We start from the raw sequence: 21,309 nt of genomic DNA on the forward strand, positions 1-21,309 counted from the left end.
AAACAGATATGGGAGAGGCAATCAACAAGGCAATGGAGTCCAATGAGCGCTGATGTGCATAATGATGGTGACAGGAGTGGTAATGATGGGGAGCCTGGGCCTCCCGAGTGGCACAGTGGTCAAAGGCACTGCATTACAGTTGCTAGCTGTGGCACTAGAGATCCTGGTTCGAGTCCAGGCTCTGTAGCAGCGTCCGGGTTAGGGGAGGGCTTGCCTGGCAGGGATGTCCTTGTCCCATCGCGCTCTAGCGTGGAGGGCCGGGCGCATGCACGCTGACACGGTCGCCAGGTGTACAGTGTTTGTTCCTACACTTTGATGTGGCTGGCTTCCGGGTTAAACGGGCATTGTGTCAAGAAGCAGTGTGACTTGGTTGGGTCATGTTTCTCAACCTTCGCCTCTCCCAAGTGCGTATGGGAGTTGCCGTGATGAGACAAGACTGTAACTACCAATTGGATACCACGAAAAAGGGGTAAAAGTATTATTTTTTTAAATATTAAAAAAATATTGAACAAAATGATAGGCAGCCAGAGAGGAGGAGTGGGCGTGACAACTTATGTAAATGTAATATTTAGTTTTTTAATTTTTGATAAATTAGCAAACATTTCGAATAACCTGTTTTTGCTTTGCCATTATGTGGTATTGTGTGTAGATTGATGAGGGGGGGAACTATTTAATACATTTTAGAATAAGGCTGTGGTAAAAGTCTGTGGAAAAAGTCAAAAGGGGTCTGAATACTTTCCGAAGGAACCGTACATGTAGCAGAGATGCGTTTTGGACTTCACCAACAGGCTGTTCCCTCATTGCACACTATCCCATCACAGGCATCTCCAAGGTAAACTGTGACTACAATGCTGGAATGTGATGTCCTCCTGGCTGATTTGGACCCTAATATTGGGATTCCCAACCAAGAGAACTATTTAGGCTTCTTACTTTGTAAACGTTAAGATACGAAAGCGTGATGTTGTGTGAACGTAGTCAATAAGTTACATTTAATCAAATAAATAAACTATTTGCATTAGTGTGTTGTATAGTCTGGTTAATGGTTAAACCTATCTAGTCTGTCATGAAGAATACAAACTAGTTCATTTCTGAATGATTGATCGAGTAAAGTTGGATTTAGCCTATGATCTGTCAAGAAAATGCAACAGAAAAACCTTTATTACATTGTCTCAACATTATGAAAAGAGGCTTCGGTGTGCTGCTATGAGTTCAGTGGCTACTTAATAACCCGTCAGCCAAGTTGCCTCCTTGGCGACTGCGCGCGCGTGTCTATCAACATCGTACAAGGACTGTTTGTTGTCCGGTGCCCGGCGACGTCACGGAATTTGAGAGCGCGACAGTGCGCCCTAGGACTCAAATACTGTGGCAAGTTAACCGACGTGAGTTTCCCTGAACCGACTCTTGTTTGGAGCTCGTCTCTCTTGCATTGGAATAGTACAAGGGATAAGGAAAATAATCAGAATCTATGATCTCGGTCCCTTTGAGGAAAACAGTCCCCTTTTACCCTCTGACTTCATGATCCAATTGGGTTTAGATAGTCTATTTGCCAGAGATGTCCACCGCTGCAACTCCAACCACCCCCTCTCAGTTAACATCGGATCAACTCACGGTCATTGTGGCAGCATGTAAGTAATATTTTAATCTCTCAAAATGTCAATTTTCCATGAAACTGATGGTGGCATTTGAGCATAGATCAGAATCCGATATAATCTTAGGCATATTTTTGTAATTAACCCATCTGTTATGATCAACAGGCGTATTGGCATGTCACTTTTGCCTGTTACATTAATAGCAGTTGTATGTGTTCATTCGTTTTCTTTGGACAAAACACAACTATTGTAAAGTTGTAGAAAACTGCAACAGTGTAGCCTATGTGGACCACTGACCTATGCTATAGATCTGGATGGGGAGTCTGTTGCTTCAGCAGGTTGTTCACACCAGTGATGGATCCTTTTACTTCATCAAATCACTGCTGTGGTGGTGTGATAAGGAATATGTTCGCCAGCTGCTATCACTGTAGATAGCAGCCTATTTGCCTACCATGTTAGATATGAAGCTTTCTATTTTTAGAACCTATCTGTATTATCGTGAAGCTGCTACTGTTCCTCTTGGACTTGTTTTGTATCAGAAGATGAATTACATGGTTGACTTCACATTTATATTTGATAGTAAATGAATTTGAAGTGTGGAAAATCGACTGCGACTAACATTACAATAGCCAATTATCCCTGTCCACAGATTGAAAAACATATTGTGAACAGCGTTCCATTAAATAGTCTACACAGTATGTCCACACAGCGTTTCAACTTAATTACCTGTGACCGGAGCAGGAAAAGCTCTGTCCCCTAGCAACAGCATATTACAGTGTTCTGAACACTATAATAAACTATTACTTTACATGAATTAGACTGGGGCATTACGTAATGTACCTTTTGTACAAATGCATGTCCATTGTCATTTTGATGCATTGTTAACAGCGGGTGATGAGTTCTCTCTTCTCCTCTCCTCTCCTTTACTAGTTTCAGGTCTGGTGTTCTTTGTGGTGATCGTGGTGCTGCTGTCCATATACCGGAAAGAACCTCACTGCTGCAAGGACACCCATGGAGACATGGTAAGGACCTTGAGCTCACTCACTATATTTTATTGAAAGATACAATTAATAAGAATGTGTCACTTGTAAACTAACCATAAATTAAAGTTCGGCACAATACAGATTAGATGTGACTGAGGCCAAATGTACCATGCAAATTAAATGTAGCGCCATTAAGAGGTGTCACGTTTAATTTGCATGGCTATGGGAACAGGCCCAGAATAAACTTGATATGATCACTGTAAAACCATGCATTTGCATTTAATGGAATTAACAGTGGTTTGGCTATAAACTTCGGCTTCCATAACTATCTCTGAGTGCCAAAGGACTCATGAGCCATAGTGTGTGGTGAGGCAGCATTGACAAATGCTATTGATACCTGCGCCAATCTTGTGATGTGTCAACACCACTACAATGAGAATATTACAAACAGATTGTTTAGCTAAACATTTGACTCAAAACATGTTGTATGAAAACATAGGAATGGCTAACACAGGGCGGAGGAAAATCTGATCTTGACTGCAAACAAGCATATCCTGCACAGCCTACTGGAAAATCTCACCCAGAAACTGGATACAATATTCAGTGTTCCACTGAGTGAGGAACACAAACACTGGCACAGAGGAGGAGTCTTCTGTATCACTGTTGACCTCCTTTCCTCTCCCTCCCAGAGAATAGAACTTAGCAGACAAGAGTATCTTATATGAATGGTACCATGATGGATGCCCAAAGTATGGAGGTTCATACATATCAATACTATTTAACAACTTCAAACTATGACCAATATTCAAGTCCCTAACTTGGTACAGGAAATAGGGAACAGGAAGTATAAACTCTCCATGGAGGTCAGTTTTCAGTTTTTGCCCATCCTCCATGTTTCCTCTTCCTGACCTGCGTCCCTGGGGTAGGGTTAGTATGTTATCTCTGGAGAACAGGGACACTACTCATACCTTCCAACTCTTTCCCTTTCTCAGACAGACAGGAAACACCAACATCTCCTTTCTCTGCTATGTTTGGCTCTGGCCTGAACAGATTAGAGAAAAGTTTTGCTGTCTCTTGTCAGGAATAGACAGGCTTGTACTCTTGTACATGTCAGCCATTTTGACCTGCTGTCAGCTAGAGTAACCCACACATGACAGATCAGACAACATTGCTCGTCACTATTTCCTAACATATTGTCAGTGTGGGGAGTGGAGTCTAGTCTATATAGTAAACAGTGGGTGACAGGGTGTAAATATGGAAAGATCTTGGTGGGTATGGAGATGACCTCTGGGAACTGTACAGGTGACAAAGTGTTACTGGGTGAAAGAATACACAGCTAGCTGATGGTGTGAGCTAAGTAAAAATCAAGTTTCCTGACGATTTAAGTTGTTTTTATATAGAAACAGATTTGTTGAAATCAGTTTGTTGTTTTTGGTCTCCCTGTTATGTCGTTTACACATTCCCTGAAATCCTATCCAGTCACCCATATAGTCATAGTGACTGGTTAACTGAGGCATGTTGCAGAAGAGGGTGGTTTTGTTACAAGATCATTACAAGGACACCAACCTGAAGGCAAGCCAGATTGCGAGGGAGGCTCACATGGAAAAAAGCCTCTATTATTGTTTTCTATGGAACGTTTACTTTCCTCTATATGTGTTGTTGCCACATACCTTTCCCTGCTTCAGTTTGAATAATGGCCAGACCCTCCTGTGGGTGTTGGGGACAATGGCTCTCCTTCAGGTCGCGGCACTGAAAAAGGCACACTGCCGATGGGGTCCTCCCCCCACTTCAGCTCTGATTTTACACGGTTGTGCTTTTTCACGCTGGGTGAATCAGAGGCAGTAAACAAAAGGACATCTCCCCTTTTTATCCTCAATACTTTTTTCGCCCCTTGAATGTGCAAACTAGCGAGGGAAGGTGACCTTTGACATCAATGTTTCTGTGGCGTCTGTCACATGCTGGAGGGGTGGTGACAAAGGTCAAACTGCATCACTGGGAACGTGAGTGAGGTCCCCGTTCAGGCAGACATCAAAAACTGGCCCTGATGTTTTGAAGGTGACCATTTTGTCAATATGAACAAGCCTACTTCCCTATGCGTGATTCGCAGTGGGGAAATTTTCCTATGTAAATTGCTACAACCGTTCTCCTACTCATCACGCATCCTCATTTTAATTTATTTAATTTAACCTTTATTTAACTAGGCAAGTCAGTTAAGATTAAGAACAAATTATTATTTACAATGACGACCAAACCCTAACCCGGACGACGCTGGGCCAATTGGGACTCTCAAGCACGGCCGGTTGTGATACAGGATTGAACTCTGTCAGGCAAAAAATTCCTTTGTTGTAATGCTATGTAATGTCGTCCAAATTAACTATGGGGGCTATAATGTGTATTTGAGCATGCTTGTTAAGAGGAACCTGCTACAGTTACAAGGGAAAAGAGAGATGCTGAAAAGGTCACACTGTGTGGTTTCTTGCTAGGGACCCTGGTGACACAGTAGGACACTGCATTGTCCCCAATACAAAGAGACTCATTTAGGCCCAGGGTAATCACCTAGTTTTCCGGCAGGGCTTTTGAAGAATTCCAGCACCTCATACAGTGTGAGCCTGCCTAATCTTGTTTGAAATGGGTGGGACTGGGAGGAGGCACGGAAATCGTAGGGTGGTCATCGATAATTTATGGTATTGCTAAAACAGTCAGGACCAAAACGAATGAAACAAGGCATGACAATTGGTCAATGAGGCTGAAATTAGGGAATGCCTTCCTAATTGGGACGTTGGGCTACATTTCGGAATGTTGTACAAGGCTGACGTTGGGCAGATCGTCGACATTCAATCTCTATTTTAATTAGATTCTCGTTGAATCTCAAATGTAAATGTAGGGTTGTTAGAAGTTGTTCAGTCATCTCTGTAGTTAATGTGCTAATGGAGGGTTCATCATACTATAGTCTAACTCACATTAATCACTGTTCCCTCTGTCCTCCTGCAGGATGCCCCTCCTCAGTACTACAGCAGCAGACAGACACTGGTGGGAAACCCCTGTCTGGAACAGACTCACGACAACACACACTCACAGGTAAGAAGGCCCGGCACTGGGTGGGTCAATACGTTTTCAGTCAATATGTTGTCAGACCCAGGGATACCTGTGTGTCAGGTGCGGAGCTAGGGGAGGGGGCTTATAATTTCCAAAGTCGCTGGTATCATAAATGCATTAATACTTGAATGGTCGTCAATCATCATTAAGTAGCTTATACCTGCCCCCGGGATTATTAAGCGCACAGATTGATACAAGGCAATGTGCAGACAAGTCAGAACCATGGAGAAAGAATTAGGCCTAGGCTACACCTTGCTCTTTAGATAAGTCAGACAGTAAACTAAATAACATCAATCATGCAAGATCAGGTAGACTGCAGTCTACAACATAAGCAGCAAACACATCCACATCAATTTGATAGGCTATTGCTTTCTGTAGTCAAGCACAAGGAACTGAATCCCATGTGTCTACTACTGTGCTATAGTTCAACCTAATTATGTAATATAGAATAGACTACTTTTGCTTACATATTCCATTTAAAAACAAGTAACAGGGGAGAACATTATAGTAAACCTACTCACCAAACAGATGTGTCGTGTCATGTGGTAAAAGGTCATTCATGCGTAATCATGCAATGTAAAATTGTAAATATATTTTGAAAAGTCCAAAGAACAGGCAGAATCTAATCTGAACTAACATCTATATATATTGTCGAAAATAAGAAATTATATGGTTTATATCCCTGAATAAATTGTCTTTCAACTTAAAATTGAGCGCATGAGACCCTTCTCAAATTGTCACTCTTTTTAAAAAGTAACCATTCCAGTCATGAGATGTGCATCTCACTTGCAATTCTTTGCTTTTCAAAAATATTCTTTTCTATTTATTTTGTTATGTATTCCATAATATTCTACCTATAAAATAGAGGTGTCTTGACTGTGATAAGGGCACAGGAATATAAAAGTGTATTTTCTACTAAATTAACAAACAAGGCTATGCCAATGCAATTTCATATAGCCATAATCACCAGCAGCGCAGCACCAGTCTCAGGCCAGGGCGCCCCTCAAGGGGGTATAGCGACACACTGCTTTATAAAATAAGCAATACCAGCTCAGACCAATTCCAAGATTTAATAAAATCATATTATATATACATTTGTCATGTTTTATAGTGTTAAATAATATTTATTTTATTTGGTTTTTGGTACAATGTTTTTCTTGTAAAAAATCTCCAGGAACAGGAGGCCCCGCTTCTGCTGTGTGTGGATAGGTCTATTGCTCTGATGCGTATAGTCAGCAGTGATGCACTGACAAGGATTCTCCATGACCAAACTGACACCAGCAGTATCTTCCATCAAAGTGTTTGTGACATCTCTCTAACTGTTCCATTGTGTTCCCCGGCTGTCTGCGTCTTCTCTCCATCAGTCAGGGCAGCTGTTCCTTATCGGCCTGCCCTCCAGCTACCGCCTGCCTACCCTGGAGTCGCCCCTCCCCAGGCTGCCCTCCTACGAGAGTGTCAGGAAGAAGGACCGCCAGAGACAGATACACATGATGATCGCTGACCGTTTCGGCCTCAACGGCTCCATCCTGACTGAGGTAAGATACTGGGGGGTGGACGGGTAGCATTGAGATAAGTGGCATGTATCCTCATAAGTATTGAACGCTGCCTCAGCTGCCTGAAAGTGTAGGTTATTGAACGTTACCAAAGTTCATCTTTAGTCCATTATTAAAGAGCCTCACATATATAATCTGTTGTTTACTCCAAAGTGCAGTGACCTATAAAAGAGAATAAATGAGAGGTTTTGTTCATTATGAATGTGCTGTCACAGGATAACTGGAGCTTGTTCTAAGATGAAACACTATTCAGAACGCCGTAAATAGGAGCCCTATCATCTCATCTTCTGCTGTAGTGATGCACAGACTGCGCATTCCCAGGTTTTACCGTGTTGATCTTTCGCCGGGGCTTTGACTTGCGTAACGCTCGAGCAAACAAGGTAATGAGAAAAGGGCAAATCAAACATAATTAAAGCTTGCATCCTCAGTGTAAACAGTGGCAGAGAATGCAGCTTTGTGCTTTCTTTCTCCTTTACTTGTCTTTTTTTGCTCCTCTTTTTCTTTAATAAACGTCCCAGTGAATAAGTGCCCTCCCATCAGTCTCCCATTCTGTCACCGGTAGCTCAAAGTGGCCCCTGTCAGACTTTAGAGGGGGTCTGATGGCCCATAATTGCCCCGTCTGTGCTGTGGCTGTAGGGGCTGGAGTGAAACTTTGTTGCGTTGTACGTGTGTGGTGTTTTTATAGGCGTGCAGGGCTGTCCTTGCCGCCCGCGGGGGTCCCAAGCAATTAAAAGATAAGGAGTTAGTCAGGGAGTGAGGAGCTGGCTGATGACGGAGATAGCATCACTCTTCCAGTACAGAGCCTAAAGGGAGCCCGGGTGCTGCCAACCTAATCTGTCATGTAAACGCTAACATGATGCCATTAGGTTTGATGTTAGAGATCATGTATCAGCCAATACACGCTAGGAAACACCTACACCTGGGAAATGGAGTCTCTAATCTTAGATGGGATGTAATTTTAGAAGGTCATGGGTTATTTTGTGTGTGTGGAATATATAGCGTTTAACATTTTCAGTACGTTTTATAGCCTCTCAATTATGAGTGTTAACATTTTATTTATTTTTTAATTAACCTTTATTTTAGGAGGGTGACTCATTCTAATTGGCTCATTTTGTCACAAAGTATAGCTTGATATGATGAGCCGCGACACACTCAAATCAAGCCATCCACTCACCCATTTGACACGTACCCACTTACCCTAGGTTCTAAAGCAGTGTTAACCAAAGCTTACTCTCTCACCCACAGCCCCCTCCAACGTATGAGGAGAGCATCTGCCACTCCATTGAAGTACCCTTTGACATTCTGGGGTCTGTAATAGACGCTCCTCATCCCCAGAACATTTACCCTCCACACCCTGGCACAGAACTTACCACTCAGTCAGAGGTAACCACTCAGTGCCCGTCCACTCAGGTTGCCAACAGTGCCACCCTACCAGTCTGAATCCTCAGACTCGCTACTGACACACGATGACAAGGACAACTGGAGTATTGATGCTTTTTATCCACCTTGATGTGCCAAACTGGTCAGAGGATAACAGACAGTGGAAATGCACACATTCTCAATAGGTTGAATCAGATCCAGCAGCCAATGGGTTGACTGTACTGTAGGAACATCCTGCAGTGACAGTATGCTGGAAAATAGTGACCAAAGATAGTGAAATTCTACATTGCGGGTTACTCCAAACTGACAAACTTGAATGTCTAAACACCTCTAGTCAGTTGTGATTTTAAACTGGAGCCTAAATAAGATTGGTGAACTGGGAAGACTTGGATTGCCATTCTTCAGTGAAAAGGGAAACCGTCCTGTAGATGACCAATACCATGACTATATGTGTCTGAGATGGCAGGTTCTAATGCCAAAGTTAACCGTAAGAGGAGACAGGCCAGGTAGAATGACACTCCATGGCAAATGTGCTGCTGAAAAACAAAGACCATTTTGCTGTGAACAGAAAAAGCACCAAAAAGGGAAGAACGATCTTTAGATAAAAAAAAAAAAATGTTTCTCATATTTTCTACATTTCATTATGGTACCCCCATTTGATAATTTTATGGATTAAAGTAATCTGGATTATTGTTTTTTGGGGAACTGTGTTGTAGCAAGTCCTTTTCTGAGTAAAACCACTCTCTTTTAGTGCAATGTCCGAGCCAAAAACGTATAAGCGTGAGTTGTAAAAGGCTCCTATGTCCTACCCTGCTGAGCTTGGGTTGTACAGCTGAGCCAGCTACAACTTGTGTGTTAGTCTTGGAACCTGTGATGGGTGAGTCAACAACACCAAACCTGTGTTGGCTCTGGTAACGAGTCAACAACACCAAACCTGTGTTGGCTCTGGTAACGGGTCTTAAAGGCCCAATGCAGCCGTTTTTATATCAAATCATTTATGGGTAACAATAATGTACCTTACTGTAATGGTTTTCCATTAAAATTATCAAAATTGTTTTTTTGTTGCTTTTAAGCGTTAAACATTTTAACAAGCAAGAATTGTGGTCTGAGTAGGGAGGAGAAAAGGGAAAATGAGTTGTTATTGTTAGAGAGGTTTGGAACTCTTTATTAACTAATTTACCACCTGGTGATGTCACAAGGCAAGCTGAAACTCCACCCATGCAAAACTTGCTGTTTAGAAGGTCCTATGTAGAATGTATTTTCAACCAGGAAATAATACTTATCAAATCTTGTTAGTTTCATCAGCTGTTGTACAATATGATGCAAAACACAGAAAACTGAATTTTGACTGCACGGGGCCTTTAAGATAAAAGGGAAAACATTGGGATTCTGGGAAACGTTAACTAATTAGCTAGCTTTGTTTATTCAAGAGCTCTGTGAACAGTGAATGAGAATAGTTGTGTAAAAAGCTTTTTTTATTTGTATTAACTGGGCTGCCTGTCTTAACAGTCCCTGCACAAGCTTGAGAAGAAACCAGTATCAATGACAAGAAAAAGTATGTAATATTTCCCTCACATCATGTCTGAAACAAAAGTATGAGGTTTCAGCAGCCGTTAGCAAGTAGAGACAAGTCTATTCAAAATACAGCAATTGTGAAATACTTGTATGTTTATACAAGTGTAAGAGTGAGAATTGGAGTTGATAATCATTTATAGACCTGTGTCTATAAATTCCTGTCTGTCACGTAAACTAATTGAGATGGTGGTGGCTTCTAGATAAAGACATGTTTAACATAGCGCCTGTGTGCTGTCTCTGTCTGGCCTTAATGTCCACTAGTTTCCTTTTCACCTCATTTAACACATGATTTACTTAACAAAAGGCACATCTCAATAGGTGGTCCAGGTATGACATGACATGAAACAAGCAGGGGGAGGGGCAGGTGGTGCTTTCCTCTTTTGTTCTCTATTGCTCCTCTATTGTTCCTCAAACAAGGAGGAGGCTGATGACATCACATCTGACCATTTATTTAACCTTTATTTAACTAGGCAAGTCAGTTAAGAACAAATTCTTATTTACAATAACAGCCTAGGAACAGCGGGTTAACTGCCTTGTTCAGGGGCTGAACGACAGATTTTTACCTTGTCAGCTCAGGGATTCGATCTAGCAACCTTTCGGTTACTGGCCCAACGCTCTAACTACTAGGCTACCTGCCGCCCCAAATCTGCCACTCCAAAATCCTTGAAGTTAACTGAAAGTTTGCGGTTGTCTCAAAAACACTATTTTGCTAAAAACATATTTTTTAACCCTTTAGTGTATGTATTTATACTTGGGATATTTGAACAGGAAAAGTAAAACAAAATCACTGGAGGACGTCTAACTTTCACTTTCCGAACCCTCTAAACTGCACATTACATTGGTGGGAGCAGTGTTTTTGTGCATTTTGAATGACCCTGGAACCTAAGTATTATACAGTGAATTAATTACCTGTAAGTTTACTTTGAGCCCACCACCAAGTTACATCTGACCTGTGCACACACATTGAACATATGTATGTAAATAATAAACTGTTATTAAATCAAATTGTATTAGCCACATTCGCCGAATACAACAGGACCTTACAGGGAAATGCTTACTTACGAGCCCCTAACCAACAATGCAGTTGGATATACGGATGAGATTACGGATAAGAATAAGAAATAAAAGTAACAAGTAATTCAAGAGCAACTAACAATAGCGTGACTATATACAGGGGGGGTCATCTATATTTTCTTAATCATGTAAATTGTTACTTGCAATGGCTGAATTGTTTTTAAAAGTCATAATGACACTCTATGGAGGAAAATGGATGCATCTGTTTCTGTATTAATGAACATATGTTACCTCTGTGCCTTGTCAAAGTCCTTCTCCATCCATTGTCACTCAAAAGCTTGACCTCTGACAGCCAGCTATAGAATTGCAGTCTTGAAGATTACACCATTTTAACTGAAAACTGAACCAACCCACCCCATACTTTTGAGACACTACTCTCACATAAACATAATGTCACAGTCAGTAATATATTTAACTCATTAGATGAAGTGTCTACAAGGGTTCCATTGTCCTGCTGTTGGGTGTCTAATGAGAGAGAGAGAGAGAGAGAGAGAGAACAAAAAGAGTCACTCAGAGGTCATTAAGCTCCTCACAGTTGGGCAGCACAGCTGGAAACAGCCTAGGGGCAGAATGAGAAGACACTACAGGATGAACAACTTCCATCACCATCTTCTGACTGACAGACACAAAGTGCAACTGTTTGGTAATCCCCTTGAGCTCTTGTCGTAAAAGATGAGCCCCATATAGCTAATTAGGTCTTATGGTCGTTTGATCCCTTAAAATACAGACTACAAAAAGAGGTGACATGGGGTGCTCTCTTCATCATTGGCATCTCAACAGCTAATTAAGCATAGAGATTTGGCATTTAGGGGATTAGCACATGCTATATTGAAAGACAGGCTTTGTTCAATTTACAATTACTTTCTGATAACCCTTCAGATTTCAATGAAGGACAGCAAATAGCAGTGGATTTTTTCTTCAGTAAACGTCCTAATCTTCGTAGCCCTTTACACTCGTGCCTGTATATGGATTGAAAATGACAGATTTGGGCACTAATAAGTGCCTAAATTGGAATGCAGTTACTGTACAGTAACATGCTATACATGACGTCAGAGTTCTGGCTCTGTGCTTCACAGTGCTGTATGGGTTTTGACTGACAGCCGTTCTGAACTTGAGCACCACGCGTGACAGAAGTTTCCTCAATCACTCCCAGTAATTGGGCAACTATTGTAAATATTTTGTTGTCTGAGTGAGGGAAATGACGTAAATTAAGATGAATCAATGTATTCTGAAAGATGAGATGTTGAGGAATATAATAAATACAGCTTTGATGTCATACGAGCAACACAAACATTCATGAGTCCAAATGTGAACTTCACATTTCCAAATCATAAAACTCATGTCATATACAGTGTCAGTGTTTATGATCACTATGTCTGATGTACAGTTACCAGATGACATGGCATCATACCCTGTTTTTTTTTTAACAGAATGAGACGATTTGTTTATTGGGAAGAATATTCGCCGCAGTACACACACCTGAATGCACTCATGACTATTTTCTGTGCGCACCAAGATTACAATCAGTTTCTCTGAATTGTCTTGTGAAAGCCTAACACTGTAAGATGTTATTTTATACTAGTCGTGTTGGCAATAGAACAAGCTTTCAAATCATGCCCACCTGACCCAGATTGCGATGTTATAATGGACTGTTTTTGGATTGCGTAAACAACAACAGTAATTGTGTGATGGCAGGAATGCAGGGCTGTGTTCCAAACTAAACAACTACAAGTGTGCTTGCTCTAGTTCCTCAACGGTACAGCTAGGAGAGCTAAAAAAAATCCTTATAGTTGAAGACTCTTCTTTGACTCATAAAAGTGCATTGAAAATGCTTAGGGACTGTGCACACTTTGGAGAGGTGTGTGGCCACTTGGAGAGAACAGTTAGTCCTCTCGAACATACTCACTCAGACCCATGCAATTCTTTGGGGGTCTTATGTTACACCTACCCCATATTCTCCAGGAATAGTCTTATCATGTTACAGAATCTATCCAGAGTAGTTTTAGATTTTGTTATCAAGAAATGCATCAAAAAGTACAGTAAATGTAAAATGCACAGAAAATCAACAGTGTAATGTTTGGATTCAGTCTTGTGTCAGGTGAACTGCTGCGTCCTCACCTTTGATCTAATAATTTTCCCATCATCTCCAAACTGTTCCCTTTCAATTGCTACCACGGTTATGGATATGCGTTTCATATAATTTATATTGTACACACACACACACACACACACACACACACACACACACACACACACACACACACACACAGAGAGAAAGTATTTGAACCCCTTGCCTTTTTCTACATTTTGTTACGTTACAGCCTTATTCAAAAATGGATTCAATAGTTTTTTCCCCCTCATCAATCTACACACAATACCCCATAATGACAAAACAAAAACAGGTTTTAGAAATGTTTTGAAAGTATTCAGACTCTTTACTCAGGACTTTGTTGAAGCACCGTTGGCAGCGATTACAGCATTGAGTCTTCTTGGGTATGACGCTACAAGCTTGGCACACCTGTATTTAGGGAGTTTCTCCCATTCTTCTCTGCAGATCCTCTCAAGCTCTGTCAAGTTGGATGGGGAGCGTTACTGCACAGCTATTTTCAGGTCTCTCCAGAGATGTTCGATCAGGTTTAAGTCCGGGCTCTGGCTGGGCCACCCAAGGACATTAAGAGACTTGTCCCGAAGCCACTCCAGTGTTGTCTTGGATGTGTGCTTTGGGTCGTTGTCCTGTTGGAAGGGGAACCTTCGCCCCAGTCTGAGGTCCTGAGCACTCTGGAGCAGGTTTTCATCAAGGATCTCTCTGTACTTTGCTCTGTTCATCTTTGCCTCGATCCCGACTAGTCTCCCAGTCCCTACCGCTGAAAAACATTCCCACAGCATTATGCTGCCAACATCACCATGCTTCACCGTAGGGATGGTGCCAGTTTTCCTCCAGATGTGATGCTTGGCATTCAGGCCAAAGAGTTCAATATTGGTTTCATCAGACCAGAGAATCTTGTTTCTCATGGTCTGAGAGGCTTTAGGTGCCTTTTGGCAAACTCCAAGCGGACTGTCATCTTGCTTTACTGAGGAGTGGCTTCTGCCTGGCCACTCTACCATAAAGACCTGATTGGTGGAGTGCTGCAGAGATGGTTGTCCTTCTGGAAGGTTCTCCCATCTCCACAGAGGAACTCTGAAGCTCTGTCAGAGTGACCATCGGGTTCTTGGTCACCTGCCTGACCAAAGCACGTCTCCTCCGATTGCTCAGTTTGGCCGGGTGGCCAGCTCTAGGAAGAGTCTTAGTGGTTCCAAACTTCTTCCATTTAAGAATGATGGAGGCCACTGTGTTCTTGGGTACCTTCAATGCTGCATAATGTTTTTGGTACCCTTCCCCAGATCTGTGTCTCGATACATTCCTGTCTCGGGGTTCTACGGACATTCCTTCGACCTCATGGCCTGTTTTTTCTCTGACATGCACTGTCACTGGTCCACTTACATGCGCACAGGAGCGACAGCGCCTCTTCCCCCTCAGGAAGTTGAAAAGGTTTGGCATGGGCCATCAAATCCTCAAAATGTTCTACAGTTGCACCATTGAGAACATCTTGACTGGCTGCACCATAGCTTGGTATGGCAACAGCACCCCCTTGATCGCATAGCACTAGGGTGTTGCAGACAGCCCAGTACATCAGTGGGGCTGAGCTCCCTGTCATCCAGGACCTCTATATCAGGTGGTGTGATAGGAAAGTCAAGAAAACTGTTAAAGACTCCAGCCACCCAAGCCATGGACTATTCTCTCTGCTTCCACATGGCAAGCAGTATTGGTGCATCAAGACAACAACAGACTCCTGAACAGCTTGTATCTCCAAGCCAAAAGAATGCTAAATAGCTAACAGAATGGCTACACAAACTACATATATATTTTTTGCTCTGTCTCTATGCACACGCACAGGACTCTACACACTCACGCACACTGACACTCCAACACACACATAACATGCACACACATTTATACTGACTACAGACACGCACACATACTCACATAGAATCATCATTTACGCTGCTGCTACGCTGTTTATCAAATCAAACTTTTTTTGCCACATGCGCCGAATACAAGTGTAGACTTTACTGTGAAATGCTTACTTACAAGCCCTTAACAGTGCAGTTCAAGAAGAAGGAAATATTTACAAAGTAGGCTAAAATAAAAAGTAATAATAAAAAGTGACACAATAAGAATAACGAGGCTATATACAGGGGGCATCGGTATCCTGATGTCTAGTCACCTACCCTATACATATACTGAATAGAAATATAAACGCAACATGTAAAGTGTTGGTCCCATGTTTCATGAGCTGTAATAAAAGTTAATATACACAAAAAGCTTATCTCTCAAATGTTGTGCACAAATTTGTTTACATCCCTGTCAGTTGCACTTCTCCTTTGCCAAGATAATCCATCCACCTGACAGTTGTGGCATATCAAGAAGCTGATTAACCAGCATGGTCATTACACAGGTGCACCTTGTGCTGGGGACAATAAATGGCCACTCTAAAATGTACAGTTTTGTTGCACTGATGAACCCGAGGAGTATTTCTGTATGTAAAAGCCCTTTTTGGGGAAAAACTAATTCTGATTGGCTGGGCCTGGCTCCCCAGTGGGTGGGCCTATGCCCTCCCAGACCCACCCATGGCTGCACTCCTTCCCAGTCATGTAAAATCCATAGATTAGGTTCCTCAGGAATTTATTTCAATTGACTGATTTCCTTATGTGAACTGTAACTCAGTAAAATCATTGAAATTGTTCCGTTTATATATTTGTCCATACACACACACACCTCTATCACTCCAGTATCCCTGCACATTGTAAATATGATATTGGAACTGACCCTGTATATAGCTTATTACTTTCTCATGTTCTTATTTTTATTTCTTGAGAGTTTTTGTTCTACCTTCTGTTATTTTTAGTGCTACATTGATATTGATCACTGCATTGTTGGGTTTGGAGCTTGTATGAAAGGCATTTAATTGCTTGTGACATTAAAATTTGAAACTAATGGATAAATGGATTCTCTTTAGCCATGTTGTGATGGAACTTGCTTTTGAAGTAACCTGAAATATATCACAGTTAACTACTCAGCTTCTGAAATTCAGATTCTCATGTCAAGTAATGAACACTGGTTCATACTACAGAGAGGATGCCTTTACAATGTACTGAACAGGGCCCGGATACCCGAAAGCATCTTAAGACTAAGTTAATCATTAAAATGGTTTGATGAACTTAACCTGAAGATGCTTTTGGGAAACAGGGCTCAACCCAATTATATATACACACTAGATGATGTCAGGGCTGTTTTGATGCCACCGTGCCTCCATCTTGGCACTCCCCCAACGGAGTAAAACTATTTTGGAAGCTATAGAAATGCATTTATTAAAAGTCTACATTTGTTTTTACCACGTTTATTATATTACAGACACCTTCATTCTCCTTTACTGATATAAGTAGGACACGGTGACATCCCGCCAACTTTGAGAAAAAACACTATATCAGAGTTGTCTCGAGATGACTATGCATATTCATGAAATTAGGCTAGTAGCATAGTATATATATATTTTTTGTAGCATAGTATCTCTCTCCATTGAATACAGGCGGTTGACGTCAACAAACCTCATCGAATATTCAAAACTGGATTACAATAATGCTATGTATCCACCAATCCAAAGAAAGGATAGGCGGGAGCTAGACAGCCCGCTGTTCCACTTTGTGGACAACTGATGTACCACAACAATCATGGCGGCGCCGTTTGTCTGCCTTCGGATTCAGAAAACGGAGAGAGCCGAACCATCTTCGTTCCTAGGAAAATCTTGTATGTAAACAAGGTCAGTCATACTGCAGCATACAGTAAACTTGTTCTCCAGTAGAATTACTCCTGTGTATAGAAGACACCAATCGGCTTACATTACAACATTGTGACAGGTATGTCTAACAAGTTTGTACGACTCAACTGCATGATTGTGTCAAATTTTCTATAAAATATAATACATTAATTTCGATTGCATGAAAGTCCACAGACGTCACATAACAGCATGGCATTGTTTAGTGTCGCAAAAATAACTTAACTATCATGCATTGTGCAAAATTCGACATGTTGCAATGTCAACCAAGGATATATAGGATCAAACTCTCTGGCAGTGCCGCAAAGTCACACGACCCTGCTCATTACTTTGTGCGCAGACTGCGTGTGTCTAGACTGGTCTGTAACTGGGTCACTGTCACTCAAACAAAAGATGCAATACACATAGGTCTACTCTGAATACCTGAACAATGTTTCCTGTTTTTGTTTTCATGATTTCATTTGCCTACTCACATTTTTGTTGCATTGTATTGCATTTCCTTCCATTGTATTTATTTGTATTCTATTACTAAAGGTTGACATGAGTTTACCATGAATTTTATAACAAATGCCACCTGGTTTTGCTCTCCACAATGTGTGCTGATGAATATGCATTTCATTTAGCAATATTATTATTTTGCGCCAGTCATTATTATTTGGTCTATATTGTGCTTGCCATCCTCTATCTGTTTGTGCTTGGCTGTATCAGGACCCTGTTTGGAAGTCCTCTTAGGTAATCTGCTAAGGGCTTCAGTGGCACACTGACCTAACTCACGTGCCACATTTACCCTGCTGCTGACAGCAGACTTACTGGCTTAACCCACAAGGTGTGTGTTTGTGTGTCTGTGTTATGGAAAAACAAAGGTCAAACACATTACTGCTGGCAGATGAGACAGCAGCAAAGAGCATGCAGGGCCAGTCACGTTATAGAGGGCCAAGTAACCTCTGCTCTGACTCATCACTGATCCTAACCAAGTTACTGATCAGTTGATGCCCCAGGCTCTAAAAGTGGGTAGGACCCCGTGCTTACCTCACAATGATATGACTTGAATAACATCCACACAATAACTAGGTCAAAGTATCATTAAAGATTCCAAAGGGGAGGCATTCTTCATGTTATGATGACCACAGAAGTGTTGCTGTTATGATTTGGTCCAGTATGATTAGCCGTGTGTTGCCTGTCCTCCACCCTATGATTAACGATTTAAAGCAATCTTCTTAACAGTGGAGCTGCGTTACTCCTTTGGCCATAATGCCAATGTCTGTTAACTTGACTCGGACAGAATACAGGGCAGTAGGGTGGAACAGCTGACACATTTCTAATGAAAGTAGGGCAGGGGTAGTTTTAGATTTCAAACCATTTGAGTCCCCTTAGAGAATTTAGGTGGTCCTGCTACCACTGAATCAGATCAGTGGTGTGGTTTTAGTTCAGCAGTAGCACCTGTCAATCTGAAATCCTTACACGGGTAGTGTATATTCTGTCAAGTAGAGTTTCCCTATCTGTCAAGGTACATTTATAATGCTATTTTATCAGTCTTTTTCTTTGTAGAGTCTCAGCACAGTTTCCAAGATGATGCAGTGTTTCCACTTTATAGTCGAGCCGGTCAAGAACATCACAGCCAAGCTTAAGGTACAGTAGGTCAAACTCCTGTCATGCATTACAAATCCTCCAAACAAAAACACCATTTACATGTTTTTTTGTGAAAATCTTTTTTGCTACGGTCAGAGATTTTATCATAAAGGAAAGTGACCTTGAAATGGCTGCGGAGGGGTTGTCTTGGTAGCGTCACCAGTCACATGCTTACTCAAGTATATAGGTTTTAATTGTTTCTGTAGTTTGATTTAATTACCTATTACAAATCAAATCAAAGTTGACGTGTGTGTGTGGTATGGAAAACCCCAGGGAAAACAGATTACTGCTGGCAGATGAGACAGCAGCAGTGAGCATGCAGGGTCAAGTAACCTGCACGAACTGTTGATTTGATGTAGTTTAATTTGATTGTATGAACAAGTAAATGAGGGTGTTGTTGGGTAGATAATAGATGCTGTCAGGGGGGTTATGGGAGAGAGGAGATCTCTTTCTTTCCTGCTGACAGGAGAAGAGCATGGTGTGCATTTTGATAAGGCCAAGTGGGTCCTTTTCTGGGTTGACCTTATTACTTTCTAATGCACTAGTAAAACACCAATTTCTGTCCTAAATCTGTTTCCTTTCCTCTTTTCCTAATATTTATTTTTCATTGCTACTTTCTATGTGTTCTATGGCTGTCTTTTTTTTTTGTCTGTCAGGAATCTCGCAAGAGGGAAAAGAATGATAAGAGAGAGCCACTGGAAGAGAATCAGCTGTTTATAGTGGAGCTGGCTAGAGACCTCAATCGAGTGTGCCAGGTACCCTGAAATATATACACACCTTTTGTAACATCCATTATACCAGTATCCATTGTCAGGTCTAGTTTGGAGGATAAACAAGTCTACTAAATCCCACACTTGTCTATGCCCTCTGCAGAGGTCTGAGGTGCTGGGGAACATCTGGAAACTAGAGGACATCTGGCCCACTCCTCTTTGCAGGGCCTTCATCCTGGAGTGGGCGTCTCTGCTGGAGAGCAAGGTATGGCGAGCAGGAGCCAAAATACTGTAACAGCTATTAATATATACTGTATAGCTTGCAGGTGACTTTCTCCAAACACGTGTTGAATGAGTCTTCACCTGTTGTCAGCAGAAGAGGCCCATGCAGTCGGATGGCTGGCCAGAGGAGAGCGAGTGGAGGGAGCAGGACCTGTTCAGTGAGAATGAGATGGAGAACGCTAAGAGGACCATCATCAACTGGACCAAGGACCTGAGAGCCCAACCTGAGCAAAGTGTGTGGCCTGGGGAGGCTGTGGCTCAAGTTCTGGAGGACCTCCAGGCTGCATGGAGGAGTCGCAACATGCCCAACCTCCTGACAGCCATGGAACTGCTCATGTGGGTCTTACTGACACAGGGCCTGGACAAGGTGGGGGCCTCCTTAAATATCAATTGTCCCCCTTTAAAATAAATTAATGTATATTCATGATAACAGCTCTGATATTTACCAAAGCCGCTATTCTCCCTCCCCATCTTTGTGCTTGCAGGAAGCCATCCCTCAACAGTGGCTCATATGGAAGCAGAGGACTCAGAAGATAGGTGCTGCCCGCTACATTCCTCACTCAGGTATGTGATGCCTTGGACAGGCATTGACAGAGCCAGATGTGATGTTCACAGAACGTATTGTTTATTTGACTAATATTTGTTACTCATCTGTTATGTATATTCCAGTATGGGACTGGATCTCTAATGCAGCAGTGGAGATTTCCCTTGACCTGGACACGGCCAACCCTGACCTGCTGATCTCCAACGACGAGAAGAAGATGCGCTGCGGCTTCGAGAGAAAGGATGTGCCAAACTACCACCAGCGCTTCGATGGCTGGTGGTGCGCCACAGGGGTGGAGGGTTTCAACTCTGGCCGCCACTACTGGGAGGTGGAGGTGGGGGAGCGGGACTTTCGGCTGGGTGTGGCCAAGGAGTCAGCCCTGAGGAAGGGCTTCAAGTCCCTGAACACAGACACGGGCTACCTGACCCTGCGCCTGGAGAGGGGCACGGAGCTCAAGGCCCTGACTGTGCCCTTCACTGCCCTGCCGCCTGGTCTCATCCCCCGCAAGGTGGCCGTCTACCTGGACTACGACCAGGGCCAGCTGTCCTTCTACGACGTAGACAGCCGCTCCCACATCTACACCTACAATGAGAGCTTCAACGAGAAGCTGTTCCCTCTGTTCGGCACGACGGAGATCATTAAGGACCTGGTGATCAAGTCCCCTGGGAGCAAGGCCTATTGCCTCTGTCCCTCCCTGTGCCTGTGGGGCTGAACTTTCCCTCTTAACACCATCCCTCCACCCTATGGTTACCCTCTCATCACTCCTATAGAGTAATCAGAACCTTCGTTACTGTAAAGAACTAGACCATCATGATATTGGATAGCTATGTGACCACTGATGCTGCTGCTTCTATGTGATTCTTTCTGCCTCTTCCTTACTCGAGTTATGCTATGCACTCACATGCTCTGTATTTTCATACATTTGAAAGAATACCGTAGTATTATTTTAATCTATTGTGAAATATTAATCCTGCAATAACAATGCACTTTCCGTGATGAATAAATATACGAAGCTCAAAGG

At 42.3% G+C, this 21,309-nt stretch overlaps 1 protein-coding gene across 4 annotated transcripts; it reads left to right on the forward strand.

The window, feature by feature from the left end:
• Nucleotides 1-1,354: 1,354 nt before the first annotated feature.
• LOC120034582 (E3 ubiquitin-protein ligase TRIM58-like) lies at nt 1,355-21,305 on the forward strand. Of its 4 annotated transcripts, none has more exons than XM_038981181.1 (11): nt 1,355-1,625; nt 2,520-2,611; nt 5,564-5,650; nt 7,033-7,203; nt 8,467-8,604; nt 18,672-18,752; nt 19,409-19,507; nt 19,626-19,727; nt 19,836-20,111; nt 20,230-20,308; nt 20,414-21,305. In XM_038981181.1, the coding sequence occupies exons 1-11, from the start codon at nt 1,553-1,555 to the stop codon at nt 20,998-21,000; spliced, it is 1,785 nt and encodes a 594-aa protein (XP_038837109.1). In that variant the 5' UTR covers nt 1,355-1,552; the 3' UTR covers nt 21,001-21,305. The 4 variants fall into 4 exon arrangements, with proteins under 4 accessions (XP_038837109.1, XP_038837110.1, XP_038837111.1 ...); XM_038981182.1 differs by having other exon boundaries at nt 19,839-20,111; XM_038981183.1 differs by lacking the exon at nt 8,467-8,604.
• Nucleotides 21,306-21,309: the final 4 nt, after the last annotated feature.

This window comes from Salvelinus namaycush, chromosome 41, assembly GCF_016432855.1.
Source record: "Salvelinus namaycush isolate Seneca chromosome 41, SaNama_1.0, whole genome shotgun sequence".
Classification (NCBI taxonomy): domain Eukaryota; kingdom Metazoa; phylum Chordata; class Actinopteri; order Salmoniformes; family Salmonidae; genus Salvelinus; species Salvelinus namaycush.